General features: G+C 40.7%; 1 protein-coding gene across 1 annotated transcript in view; it reads right to left on the bottom strand.

The window, feature by feature from the left end:
• Positions 1-2,155: 2,155 nt before the first annotated feature.
• LOC114454681 (collagen alpha-2(V) chain-like) overlaps positions 2,156-14,152 on the bottom strand; it is a 46,901-nt gene continuing 34,904 nt past the window's right edge. Inside the window, exons 18-54 of the mRNA XM_028435303.1 lie at positions 14,009-14,062; positions 13,825-13,923; positions 13,651-13,695; positions 13,463-13,561; positions 13,330-13,383; positions 13,140-13,247; positions 12,892-12,945; positions 12,704-12,802; positions 12,555-12,608; positions 12,361-12,459; positions 12,214-12,267; positions 12,024-12,077; positions 11,889-11,942; positions 11,756-11,809; positions 11,497-11,541; positions 10,830-10,928; positions 10,622-10,729; positions 10,464-10,517; positions 10,177-10,230; positions 10,035-10,088; positions 9,891-9,944; positions 9,574-9,681; positions 9,448-9,501; positions 9,272-9,325; positions 8,864-9,025; positions 8,662-8,769; positions 8,438-8,545; positions 8,306-8,359; positions 8,120-8,227; positions 7,910-7,963; positions 7,670-7,777; positions 7,456-7,509; positions 7,211-7,318; positions 6,728-7,037; positions 6,466-6,647; positions 6,137-6,379; positions 2,156-3,165 (exon numbers count right to left, since the gene is read on the bottom strand). Of these exons, the coding sequence (XP_028291104.1) occupies positions 3,019-3,165; positions 6,137-6,379; positions 6,466-6,647; positions 6,728-7,037; positions 7,211-7,318; positions 7,456-7,509; positions 7,670-7,777; positions 7,910-7,963; positions 8,120-8,227; positions 8,306-8,359; positions 8,438-8,545; positions 8,662-8,769; positions 8,864-9,025; positions 9,272-9,325; positions 9,448-9,501; positions 9,574-9,681; positions 9,891-9,944; positions 10,035-10,088; positions 10,177-10,230; positions 10,464-10,517; positions 10,622-10,729; positions 10,830-10,928; positions 11,497-11,541; positions 11,756-11,809; positions 11,889-11,942; positions 12,024-12,077; positions 12,214-12,267; positions 12,361-12,459; positions 12,555-12,608; positions 12,704-12,802; positions 12,892-12,945; positions 13,140-13,247; positions 13,330-13,383; positions 13,463-13,561; positions 13,651-13,695; positions 13,825-13,923; positions 14,009-14,062 (3,411 nt within the window). The 3' untranslated portion in view covers positions 2,156-3,018. The remainder of the gene's footprint in view (positions 3,166-6,136; positions 6,380-6,465; positions 6,648-6,727; positions 7,038-7,210; positions 7,319-7,455; positions 7,510-7,669; positions 7,778-7,909; positions 7,964-8,119; positions 8,228-8,305; positions 8,360-8,437; positions 8,546-8,661; positions 8,770-8,863; positions 9,026-9,271; positions 9,326-9,447; positions 9,502-9,573; positions 9,682-9,890; positions 9,945-10,034; positions 10,089-10,176; positions 10,231-10,463; positions 10,518-10,621; positions 10,730-10,829; positions 10,929-11,496; positions 11,542-11,755; positions 11,810-11,888; positions 11,943-12,023; positions 12,078-12,213; positions 12,268-12,360; positions 12,460-12,554; positions 12,609-12,703; positions 12,803-12,891; positions 12,946-13,139; positions 13,248-13,329; positions 13,384-13,462; positions 13,562-13,650; positions 13,696-13,824; positions 13,924-14,008; positions 14,063-14,152) is intronic.

Below are 14,152 nucleotides of genomic sequence, written 5' to 3'. Positions count from 1 at the left end.
CTATTCAATTGAGTTTTTCTAGCATGGTGCTCCCACCTCCATGTTCAACTCAATTTAAAAGGGTCTGAAGTTTAATAATACATGAAATAGCATCAATAATGTAACAGTTATTTGTCCCAATGAAATAAATTACACAGATTTATGTTCCAATACACAATTTCCTCTCAAAATATATTTTCCTTTCAAAGGCTTGTTAGAGCTTGATACGTAACAATGACCCTAAATGTAACAAAACCCTATTGGTTATTTTTTGTTTTTATTTTTTTATAATACCCATATTACATTTTTTTAATTACATTTTGGGTTCAGCACTTTTGTTACATTATTGATCAGTTATTACATTCTGGGTTTTACAAAGTTTTTGATGTATAACAATTTGGGTCTTGTTACATATCAGGATCTAATGAGGCACTCAACATTTAAATAAAACAATGAGGTCAAATACAGACAAATGAATTATTATTATTTCCTTTAAAGGGTCGTCTCAGGTCGACATATTTTGTCCCTAATTTTGTTGTTTCACTCTTTTAAAATGATCATCTTTGTTCTCATCAATACCCAATAATCTAACTTGTGCTGATGTGTTACTTTCAAAAGCTGCTCATTAAAAAGGGGTTGGACTAGAATGTATTTCTTCATTTTTTTGTCTTGCAGTTCTTATACATTAGGATGTTCTCCCGCTGCTCTGCATTGGCTGATAGGCAGCAGCTTTCATCTTATTTTGTATATTTATGGGTGAAGTCATGGCGGGTTTTCACGGCGCGTCATTAACCTGGAAGTCGCAGTAGGTTTACAAACAGCACACAAACGAGCAAATCCCAAATTTTGAGAAGAAATGAACTATTGCGGTGTTTAGCTGTACTAATCGGTCAGAACGTGAAAAACGTGGAGTTTTAAAGACTGCCAAAAGTTATAACAGATCAGAGAAGAACAATGTCTGTATTTTATAGTCAGTAGTTCTACATCAGGAGAGCAGTGAAATGAGACTAGCTCACCGTTGTTATTGGTGTATATGCAAACACGCCACTCTCATCTCCTGTCTTAAATTTAAATCCAGCTTCAGGTAGTCCAGTTTGTTTTCCAGGGAGCAGACATTAGAATGCAGGATGGAAGAAAGCTGCGTTCTCTCAGGATTAGCTTTTAGCTTGGTTGCTAGCCCCACTCCTGCTTCTGATCACACGCTTATGTCACCTCCTCTGGCACGAGGCTCCGCAGGTCGCTGGATGTAGCCGGCATAGCAATCCGAGGCTCGAGGTCCAGTGTAGTTGCATCTAACGGACTATAACTGTTTGATTTACCTAAATCTAAGATTGCCTGGTGGTCGTATACTATTTTAGAGTAACTACGCTGCAAGTTCACTGTGAAATTACTAGAACTGACTGAGTTATCTGCCGATATACAGTATATTTGTTGTTCACGTGAGCCTCTGCAGCCGCAACCGACCTCCAAACTTCTATAAGATTTAAGGTCTTCCGCTGTGTATGGGCTTGGTGAAATCCAGGTAGTTGACAATATCAGGATACATAATAGGCGGAAGACTCTCCGGGTCGTCATTGATCCAAGACGAGGGAGCCGACTCGTATGGATCTGCACCACCAATAAACCGTATTTTTTCCAAATATCGTGCCCTTTCCTGCGGACCAAGCCCTTCCCTGTGTGCCTTTGCATCTATAATGCATTTTGAGGAGCGTTTCTGTGATTTATCCATCGTAGAGTGCACCTTTGTGAGACTCCAGCATGTAGTGTCAACATCCGCGTACCTCCAACATGGCCGCGCGTCTGGGTTACTGCCCAGAAAGTGACAGGACTACAGTGGACAACAGCAGGCAGAGACAAATATTATCAATCTTTATTTTTCAAAATAACTTACTTTTCCTCCTCCTCATCATCTCTGTCTTGAATTTGTTGTTAGGCCTCCTTAAATATTACAAATCTAAAAAAGAAAATATCTGCAAACTGAAGCCACAAAAAAACTAAAATAAAATACAATGATATCCTGAAATACGTTTTCAAAGAAAGCCTCTACAAAACATAAGATCAATTTAAATTATTTCCTTAAAACATCTATTTAAAAAAAAAAAAAAAAAAAGTTTGTCTGCAAATAACTCCTTCAAAATACGAATTATACCTTAATTAATTTGACAGGAGTTGTGGGTAGAAACAAGCATTTAGTTTAATTGGTTGCAAAGCAGGAAATACAAAGCAAACAGGCTCCTCAAGCCGTGTTATTCTAAAGAACTTTCACCAGCACAGAAATCTAAGATACTGCAGAAAGGAACCCGACATGCATAAAACGTGACTATTGTGTGCTTTTTTTTCTTGCTTTTACTTCTTTTTCAGAAGTAAACGGTTACAAATCCTCACTCACGCGACAAGTCACTCATGCCTCCATTGTTGACAGAAAAGTCTTTATTAGCATCTCCAAACCCAGCTCTGACACGCGCACAAACACACACACACACACGTGCACTATGTTACAGAACAGCACCTTTGAAGAACACTTGCATGTAGTGTAGTGCACTCTCAGTTCCAGGTGACGAGGTAGCTAACACTGAGAAAGTGACGTGTCATCGATGCTGAGTCATTAGTTCAGCACAACACCAGAGCGGCTGTTCCTCCATAGCACCACCAAGACTTCTGATACACAAAGGTGTCAAAACATGAGACGATTAGTGTAGCTTCCATAGAATTAGATTTTGGCCAATAAACAGCATCTACAGTATAACATTTCTTAAATTGGTCAAACTCAACAGTTTGGTCTTTGGACCTAAAAGTGATTGTGAAACATAGACAACAAAGAAATGATTTAGACTTTTTGCCAATTGTTTTTTTTTTTTTTTTTTTAGCCCTCCATAAACATTGAAAGTAAAATAGAAATGTTGGATTTATTGAAGTGGGTTGAAAGGCACAATAAATATCTTGCCACAGGGCCAGAAAAGTCCTCAGTACTCGTATGTACAAGGCGGCTGATCGCGTCAGCTGTCAGTTCAAAAAAAAGTCTCAGGGTGGATGAGCTCGTTACAAGAAGCACACAGGCCCGATCTCCACACCAAACTCTTGGTCCGGGCCACCAATGTCCACAGGAGCTAAATCTACAATGGGGAGTCGCGCTGTTTTCTGTGTCCTGTACTCAAACACTGTCTTGCCCCAGTTTCCATTGGCATGCTGTGGAAAAGGGACAAAAGGAGGTTGTTATAACACAGATCAGCACAAATCAGGTACCCGATTTAGACGTCTGTGATCATGTATACTAAAGCAGTGTTTCTCAAATAGGGGTACGCTGTGGCACTACGACTTGAGAGAGTGGAAAATGTACAAATGAATTATCAGTCTAGGTCTAGGAAATTATAGAAATAAATCTATTCAGTGTTTTTGAACCTTGGGGTCAGGACCCGATGTGGGGTCTCCTGAAATTGCTGCAAAACCAAATAGTTTTTGGAAATGTTTTAATTATTATTTCTTTCTTTTTTTTTTTTTTCAATTAAATCAACACAGAATCTTAAACAACTGTATTGTATATCTATACTTACTTTAACTTTGTAAAATATAAATGTAGTTCAACTAAAATGCAGTTAAAGAAAAAAAAAGATCAAAAACTAATTCTAGAGAAAAACATCTATTTGGGGTCTTGATATCAAAATAGGGTCACGATCCCAAAAATATTGGGTACAACTGCACTAAATACTGTTTTATTCAACTTATTTACAAAATTAGATTCTTTAAAATGTCACTAGTTAATTCCATCATTTTGCTCTATGGTTGTTTTTAAATAATTTTCTAAGCAAAATGTTGGTCGGACAAAGGGGGGGACTTGGATTCAGAAATAAGAGAAAGGGGGTACTTTAGCTAAAAGAGTTTGAGAACCTCTGATGTATAGTGAGCATGAGGAGATGAATCGATATGAATTGGTATCTAGATACAAACATGCGCTATGCGAGTGTATTGATTCATTCAGTGTGCATCGATAGAATTAACGGGTGAAATTGTGATGCATCATCACTGCGTGCCTTCATCGGTAAAATCCATGGTTGCATCGATTTTTTTGGTGAGAAAAGTACCTCAAATAACTTTGAGTTAGTAGCTCCCTCTACCCGTGCTAAAGCCAGAACTGACGCCAGACCTGTTTTCAAAAATGTATTTTTGTCTCATTTTATTTTATTCTTTTGTTGATCTTATGGACAATAAATATGACTCAGTAAGTTTACAGCAGCTGTTACTAGTGCCTAGTAATAGTTTGCATTTTTATTTGCACACGCAGTTGTGAAAGACCTAATTGTGAAAGGTTATTATTTGTTTTATTCATATTATAAATGTTAATGATTTCTGCTCCTTACTATTAATAGTATTAGTATTCGTCTAATACCTGCTGAAGAGTTCATATTAGTATCTGTGTGGCTGACAAGAATATGGACATTGTCCTACTGAAAGTGTCACTTTAAGTCACTGTTTACTGATAAAGTTGTGACAGTGTGATAAACAGGTTCCAAATGTAAGGAACCCATTCCTGTTCCTTATGTTGCATCTGGTTCCAAATCCCAACTGGTGAAAAGGCCTGTTTTGTTGTGCTTTTTAAGTGGCTAAAAAGAAATTGCATAAAGTGATGGATAGTTCTAGTAGAGATTATTAGCTAAATGTGCACTTTTTTGTGAAATTTGCTGCTTATAGACCCCTTAATGGCCCATGTCATGAGTGACGTGGCTGGAGGCAAAAACAGGAAACGCCACTGGCTAAAAACTGTGGAGGCTAATAATGTTACAGCTCGAGAATGTCGTATTGTTGTGTGTTTGGGTGCCAGAATAAGAGGAATAACGTTAGTGGATGCAAATTTAAGTTTTATAGGATTCCAGCAGACACTCGTACTCAGAAAAATTAAGGCAATTGTGGCTTTGCCTCCATGCTAAGTCCCGCCCAACAAAATACGTCACAATGTTTACAAACAATCAAAGGGCCTATAAGGAATACAAAAAATGATCTGTCTTTAGTACTATACTGAATTGCAGCTTCTTATTTTCTATTAAAAATGTTGGTATAATTTCCTTGCATCATGTTGAATCACATCGTATTGCACAAAATCGCATTGTGTAGAGTTAAATTGCCATCAAATCAATATCAGATCACATCGAATCGGGAACATGGGTGAATCGTATCCAAGGCATTCAATGTATCGCTAATGTATCGTATCGCTGACAGTATATTGAATCGTGGTCAGTGACGGAGATTCATATGCTTAATATGATTTATACATTTAACATGTTTAATCTTGGTAAGTAACTACCAATGAATGCTATTCATGATCACCATTTACAGAATTTTAACTGTCAGGTCTGAACTAAGGTGTAAGAAAAAAATGATTCTGCGATACACTGCAATATTTCACCGCAAAATTATTGTATTGATTCAGAAAATGTCCAAATGGATTGTTTAAATCATGTTATTTAACTTAAAGCTCAGGCTGATCACCCTATAGCTGGCTACCTTTGATGAGGATGTATTTTGTTCTAAAGGCCGAAACACCCTTTGATTCAAAGGAACACTGCTGATAATGAGACACAGCTCCCATGCAACTCTCAAATGGTAAACCTCATGTTACAATCATCTTTTGGCACAAAGGACAGTTTAACATCACGTGACATGTTTAATGATACTACTTGTTCTCGCAAGTAAAAAATAAATAAAATAAATTGTATTTCATGCCGTTTTGTACTTGCAAAGGTGAAATTTGTAATTATCTACAGTATTTCGCGATACAGTGCGATGTATATCGTGTTGTTTAGTATCGGAATACATCATAATGTGACATCCCAATCATGAACCGTATCGTATCGTCAGATTAATGGCAATGCACACCCCTAATCTATGTTTTTGTTTTCTTTAACATTAAGCTAAAAGGGCAAGACATCTAAGATAATGAGACACAGATACTTGATATTATGTTTTGGTAGTTTCTTATGTGAATAAACCATAAAATTATATCTAATTTAATTATATGAATTGAGTTCAACTGCTATTTTTAAGTTAATAAAGGATACTGATGAACAAGTCAAACAATTATGTTTAAGCCTACCTGGCAGATTAAGTTATGATGAGTGAAATAAAAGAGTTCAAGAATAGGTCACTGTCTCTTTTTTGAACTTACTGAGCAGGAGTCCTCCACCACTGTGTATCTGAAGCGGTTGTTTCCCTCGGCTTTGAGCTCCAGGTCATTGGAGCCTTTGAGGATCACAGCTTTCTTCAGGTTTCCTGTCTTCCCGTCCTTGTAGCCCACTGAGTTCTTGCAGTGGTAAGTGATGGACTGGGAAGCTTCTTTGGACAGCAGACGGATGAAGGTCATCTGCACCGTCACAGAGTTTGCCGACTGATCTTTGTTTCCATAGGTGAACTAAAAACAGATATAGAATGAATAGAACGTGCTCTGACTGTCCTTAGATTTATAATAAAGTGACACATCTACAGCCATATGCTCACATGTGTTCCACTGTTGATGTCCGCTCCAAACCACACAGGTTTGTTCCTGGCCGAGCTCCACCAAACTTTACGAGGGATGCTGGAAGGGTTGGCAGAGATGCATGTCTCTCCGGTGTCCATATTGCAGTGCACCTTGATGGCGTCCTCAGCACTGCCTTGGTTTGGATCTACCCAGTACTCGTCTGGAAAATATGAAGTTAACAATTTGGTTAAAGAGCAGAAGCATCAGCAACAGTATTAGGTCATTTTAAGGGTCACGCACCACTTTTCTTCATAGGGTAGCACGTCTTCAGGTCCGCACAGGTCCTGGCAGGATGTTTCCTGCTGCCGTCTGGACTCTTCATGCTGTCGATCTGGCTGCTGAGGGCCTTGAGGGTGGCATGGACTCCGGGGTCGATGGGTACTATGGTGGAGGAGTTGCTGTTGGGCATTGCCTCATCCTCACTGAACTCAGGAGGAGGTGGAGGCCCAGAATCGTAATCCTGAGGGCTGCCGAAAAGGTCGTCCATAGCTGCCATGGGTGGACCTGGAGGGCCTGGAGGACCTGGAGGTCCACTTTCTCCCGGAGGACCCTGGGGTTGAGGAAAAGTGGTATGTTTTTTCTTTGTTTTGTTTTCCTAACAACAAAATACAACTTTTTTTCCATCTTTCCCTGTTGAAATCTTTAATGTTGACCCAATTTCAAACTTTTTCATCAAAGTTCATAAATAGTTCCACACAGTGTCAAAAAGACGAGATGTAATACCTCAGGTCCTATTTCACCACTGAGTCCTCGAGTTCCTGGGGGTCCCATTGGCCCGGGCTGTCCCATGTATCCTTCCTTTCCTTGTGGGCCGATGGGTCCAGGTGGTCCCTAAATAAAATTCAAATAAAGAGCTGTTGGACTACAAGTTAAGTATATCGAGTATGAAAGCTTTACCAGACATACGAATAGGTTTTATCGTGTGTTTCATGTGAATAGGTTTTTAAAAACAGGAAATTATGTTTTACCCTTGGACCACTGGGGCCAACAATTCCTGGCGCTCCCTGCTCACCAGTTGTACCCTGAAAGCACAACATATTTATAACTGATTTCGATTCACTAATGACGCCGGCTAATTCAGTATATGTCAAGTTGAAAACCAATTGAAGTAACTGCAAGTGACTGTACTCAAAGGTAGAAAACTCAACAATGAGATAATTTCTGAAATGAACTGGAACCTACTGGAGGTCCAGGAAGACCCTGCAACCCAGTAAAGCCTCTGTGTCCCTTCTGTCCTCTCTCTCCATGATCACCCAAGTCGCCTTTATCTCCTCTTGGTCCTTGAGGTCCCTGAGAAAGAAATAAAACACTGAATCATGCTGATGAAGGAAAATAAGTTTTACATCCACAGTTATGACACATTTATTCACTCTAGAATTCAAACTGCTTTCGAGGTATTTTAACATTAGGATGGAGACTTACCACTAATCCTCTCTTCCCGGCTGATCCAGGGGGACCTTGAGGTCCTCTGGAACCCTGTAAATAGACACCAGTCATCTTAAAACCTCCTTTGATTTTTTAATATGACCTTAAATCATGCTGAGCACTCAGTCCATGTATATGAAAATGTGACATGACAGGAAGATGGACCAAATTAGACAGAAACCATTATCAGAGCAAAAAGTCACTCACAGGCTCTCCTCTCCTTCCGGCATCACCTGGTGAACCAACTGGACCGGGGGGCCCAGGTAGTCCTTGAGGACCAACCAAGCCCTCTGAGCCTGGATCTCCTCTGGCTCCCTAAGATTAAGATGCTGTCAGTCAAATGAAAAAGATGTAGAAGCACATGGACTTATTATGAGTGACTTTGTGTCTCACCCTTTGTCCAAGCATACCATCCTTTCCCGGTGGACCATCAGATCCTGCAGGACCCTGGGAAAGATGTATTTCTCATTTAAAAAATGCTAAGAAAAAGTCTTGGAACAATAGCATGGTAAACAGTACACCTACATCAGGACCAGGGTCACCACGAGGTCCATTAGCACCAGGGACACCAACAGGGCCTGGTGGACCTTTATCTCCACCTTGGCCTGGGGATCCTTGTTTTCCGGGTGGACCCTAGAGGGAACACAAATATTACTACACGTTAACACCAATGTCAGCTTTTAACATTGTTCTACATGACTTAGAACTCCCAGCTACACTGTTGTGAAATATTGTGTTGTGATACACACCCCTGGTCCTGGAAGTCCCGGCATTCCCCGCTCTCCTCTCTGTCCAGGAAGACCCACAATGCCTCTTTGTCCGGTAGTTCCAGCTGGACCAGGAGGGCCATCGGGACCCTGCACCAAACCCCCACCCCCGCAATTAATTACAATGCAACAAATATGTGGCTACATTCAAGTCAAAATCTGTTGAATTAAAATGTTTGCTCACAGTCGGGCCATCCTCTCCTGAGTCCCCTTTGTCTCCAGGACTGCCTGGTGGTCCTGCAGGGCCTCGCTCTCCTATCCTTCCAGGGGCTCCATGATCCCCACGAAGCCCACGAGGACCTTCTTTTCCTGGGGGTCCAAGCGGTCCGGCTTCTCCCAGTGGACCCTGTTGGATTACAGTTGCAAAGTATTTTCACAACAGGTTTTTTAAACTGAGTTACTTCATGGAGACTGTGCTGGATACGCTTTAACATGAGAATAATGAAAATGTATTTGATGAGATACTACTGTATTCTTGGCCTGAATTCAAAACTTTGCAGAGAGACAATGCTGCTATTCTCTGAGTCGCCCTTTAATCAACCCTTTTCTGTGAATCCAAAGACACATGCATTTATATCCAGGCAGTACTCACAGTTGGGCCTGGTGGTCCTACTCTTCCAGCTGATCCAGGGAACCCAGTGGGACCCTTGAAACAAAAAAGTTGTCATTATAAGATATATATATTTTTGTGTTCATTAAGGTAGGCAAAATGGAGCAAATCTTTATGTATTTAGCGTTCTCTAGTTTCTAGTACTGCAAAGGTCTTACTGGGGCTCCCTGTGTTCCTCTTCCTCCTTTTAGTCCAGCAACACCAATCGGCCCCTGGAACAAAAACGAACTGCATCAGAGGCACACTTGTACACTATTTGTGTTTCATCACATCCTGTAACTCACAGGAGGTCCGTGAGCACCAGCCAATCCCTGAGGTCCCGGAGAGCCTGCATCTCCTTTCTGACCTTGCTCTCCAGGCTCTCCCTTGACACCTGGTTGGCCATCAATACCCTGTAAAGTGTAGGCAGCATGAGAAAATATTATCCAGTGACAATTCAGAATTGATGGATCAAACTGCATGATAACAAGCTCTAACAAGTCTCGTGGTATTTTCATTAACACAAATATTGAGAATGGTAACTAACAAACCCCAAAACGTTATTTCCCTCCATTCTCACACAAAGGTATGTCTAGAAAATGTGGTTTTCTGTTCCACTTACAGGAGGTCCAGCAAAGCCAACAGAACCAATAGGACCTGGGTCACCTCTGGCTCCCTAGAATACATAGCAGTCATTTGTTAGAATATAGTTTTAAAGGAAAACAGAAATAGATCAATGCACAAACTGAAAACTAGTTTAACATACAGGTGTCCCTCTGGATCCTGGAGGTCCATGTGGTCCTTTGGGTCCAGGTTCTCCCTGAGACAATAGAGAGATTTACAGTTGGACAGCTATGAATCAGCAACTTAAAACTTCACACCTTTGTTAAGACATGAATAGGGTGTACCTTTTCACCACTGGGTCCAGCAGGTCCTAGAGGGCCAACGGGACCAGGAGCTCCCTGTTGACAACAGAAAAATGAGTTTTTGGGATATCCACTCATCATCCTGCTCATGGATCAGCCTGTGCAGCTACATCTTCAAAGACATTTTTAGGACAAGCTCTTGCATGTCTAATGTTTGCATGAATACATCATCAGGTGGAGTTCATGTTTGTCCCACTGGAGTAAATGTGGAGTTTTTAAACATGCTGAAGCCCTGATTAAGTCCAAAAAAGTGGGAAGTATTGACTCACTCTTGCACCGTCATTTCCAGGTGTTCCCTCGGATCCTTTCTCACCAACCGCTCCCTTTAAAATCAAACCAAAAAAGGACAATTCTCTTTAACTTCCACAAAACTGCAAAGATCGGCTTCCAGACTTTAATTGTTGTTCATTTCCAGTGACACACTCACCCTGTCACCTTTGGGCCCTGGGGCTCCAGAGATGCCTCTCTCTCCTGGCATTCCTTGGAGACCAGGAGGACCTACATCACCAAGAGCTCCAGGAGGACCAGGGCTACCCTTCAGTGACAAAACATAGTATTAAATAGCTCAAGTACAGCCTATTTCTTGAATTGTTTATTGTTTTGTAATTATTAAAACTGAATCACTGAAATAATACCTTCGGCCCATCTGGCCCGGGCGCACCAGGTATTCCTTTAGGACCCTGGAGACCATTTGGACCCAGTTCTCCTCTCTCTCCTGGAATTCCACGTTCTCCCTACAAAGTACAAAATCTCTCCTTAATGTACTGAAATATCTCTCAAGGTATCTCTACTTTAATCTTTTGCAACTTACTCCACTTATTTATTTTAACTTATTCAATATCTGTATAAAAAATTATGAGGGGTTTCTTAAACTCTATGAAGGCGTGACTGTAACTAAATGAAAACGACATATATATATAACATATATATAATAGATATATAACCATTACATGTTAGTTGTACTTTTTATCATCATACATGCCTCAGTTTAAAGCAAATAAGCCACTTTTGAGGATTATCGAAAGGGAATATAATTGTTGGCAAGGTTTACAATAAAATGATTCCTTATAAGGAAGTTTGTTTTATATCAAAAGTCCTAAATAGGAGATTTCCTGAAAGCTGAGTTTTATCAGTAATAATCATCAAACCAGTTAAATCATTCAATTTATGTCAAAAGTGCATTTTTTAGTATTTGAGTCAATACTGAGACTTTTCTGAAAGCACATTTTTGTTGCCACCTCTGCTTTTAATTTAGTCTGTCATTTAATTTTCCAACTCGGACACTCAATTGCAGTCACTTACCCTTGGTCCTATCTGACCCACAGCACCGAGTTCTCCAGGAATACCCTGAGAAAAAAAAAAAACAACAGATAGATGTGTTACAGGAGCACATGGAAGCCTATAGCAGTGTTGCTTTATAGTTTGGGTACCATATAGAACATCCTTTGATCAAAAGTGGGCTGAACTGTGCTTTTACTACTCATATTTGGCCTGCAAGCCTCAATATTGTTTGCTTTAAGGTAGGAGATAGCACTGCATTCGTAGTTTGAGGTAAACTTACAAGGTCACCAGGTTTCCCAGACTCTCCAGGGGGTCCTTGGTTTCCTGGCAAACCCTACAAACCCAACAGAATCATGAAACAACATTAAAATCTGAAATAAACAACAGTTACTGCCATTCATTGATTTACGCACCTGAAATCCATTAACACCAGGAGGCCCTTGTTCTCCTCTGTCCCCTGCAACACCCTTTGAGAAGAAATGTATTTCAGTGTAAATTTTGGCACTGTTTTCCAATGGTCAACCATGCAATAAATCTCCAACACTTACAGCGGGGCCAGGAGGCCCTGCAGGACCAACTTCACCATCTTTTCCTGGAGGACCCTAAAAAGAATGGGAAATAAATTAAAATAGTTACATACTGTAATTGCTTGGGGCACCTAGTCAATCCTTAAAATGTTTTGTTGTATTTTTATGAAATGATAACTCATTGAACAAGCAATATGGTGACAACACTCACTCTTTGACCTGCTACTCCTGGGGATCCTAGTTCTCCAGTCTTTCCTGGGTCACCCTGTAAGGAATGTTTTTTTCAGATATTACATTTTTTTCAAAGGAAAATAATTAACATGTCTAAAATAAGCACAATATGTGACTATAGACTTACATTAAAGCCCTTGGGGCCAGGTACCCCCATGGTTCCTGCAGGTCCTCTGTTTCCAATGGACCCTGCAGGGCCAGGGCGTCCATCTTCTCCTGGGGCACCCTTCATAGAAAGCAAACCATTCATTGTGTTAATTTACTGACTTGTTTTTTAGGTAAATTAAGCCTTGAGATGGTGTTGTAGAGCACTGAACCTACCAAAGGACCTGGCTTGCCTTCTGCCCCTTGGACTCCAGGGGTGCCAGTCAGTCCCTGTGAAAAAGTAGGTCATGGAAAGATACAAAGATCAAACTTGCACATCCACATTTATTAAAACTTAACAGAAAAAACTCAGTGTTCTGTGTTACCCTTGCACCTGGTAGACCAGGTTCTCCGGTCCGCCCTAGGTCTCCCAGGGAGCCTTTTGGTCCTGGTGGACCAGATATTCCACGATCTCCTTGAGCACCCTATCCAAACAAAAATAAAGCATGTTACTGACTAATCATTCTTTATGGTACAGATTCAATTTTACAAATGTTAGTTGTATCATATTTACCTTAGGACCTGGAAGTCCATCAGCTCCAGGGAATCCTCTGTTTCCAGGAGCTCCCTGAGAAGCAAATTATTATTCTACCTTGCATCACCACTAATTTTATAGAAATACACAAATCAACATCATCGTAGTAAAGACGGTTTAAGGACACCAGCGGAGTCAAAAAAAACTCTTGCAATAATTTGTCATAATGGTTATTCTCTCTTTTAACAGTGAAATTCTTACAAAAAAAAGGCAGAATGCTAACTTACTCTCTCACCAACGGGACCAGGTGGGCCAACAGAACCAGGGTCTCCACGTTGTCCTCGCTTTCCCTCCTCACCCTGGGGTCCGATCACACCCTGGGACCCTGGTGGACCCTACAAAATCAATGAAAAGCCACAGATCTTTACCTTTTTCTCCACAGTACTCCACAGAGAGCTAATGCTATTGAGATCTTACAAGTTCTCCCTTAGGCCCAGCTTCTCCTTTAAATCCTGGAACACCAACGTCTCCCTTTAGGAGAAAAATAAAAATGTAAGTTTTCACATAATGAACAATAATGCACACAATTTAAAGTGTTCAGCTTGCTCACCAATTGTCCTTTGATACCAGGTGGACCGGTGCTTCCCTGAGGTCCTGGAGGGCCAGATGGTCCTAGATGACCTCCGGGACCTTGTGGACCAAGATTACCCTGTAAAAACATAGATACAGTATGTTGTGTGACTTCAGTGTAACAATATTGTCATAGCTTTAAGAAGCTTTGATCAATCATGTTCATACCACTGGTCCTTTAGGTCCCGGTCCTCCATCTGTACCTGGGGGTCCCTTTGATTAAATAAAAATCTTGTTAGTTCATTGTATGTAGTTGTATGATAATATTTTAGGAAAGAAATGTAATTAAATCGGCATGCCCTAAAAAATATTGTACATTTAGAGGTAACAAAAGAAAATCACCCCAATGCCAACTGGTCCAGCTCTACCCTGATGACCGGTCTCTCCTCTCTGACCCTGTGGTCCCTCTGGACCCCTGACACCAGTGGGGCCAGGCTGACCCTGTGGAACAGAATTATTAAAACATCTCAAGAAATGTACCCTTTGGTTCAGATACCAATATTCACATGTCAGGTGATGTACTCACCTTCATTCCTGGGGTTCCTGGGTATCCAGGTGGGCCGCTGAGACCCAAAGGTCCCTGTAAACCAATAGCTCAGATGTTACTTTGGTATCTCCATAGACAACATTTACAAACACTAAAGGTAGCATCACATCATAGTTCTACCAG

This window comes from Gouania willdenowi, chromosome 21, assembly GCF_900634775.1.
Source record: "Gouania willdenowi chromosome 21, fGouWil2.1, whole genome shotgun sequence".
Lineage (NCBI taxonomy): Eukaryota > Metazoa > Chordata > Actinopteri > Blenniiformes > Gobiesocidae > Gouania > Gouania willdenowi.
This window is presented reverse-complemented; position numbering and strand designations above follow the sequence as displayed.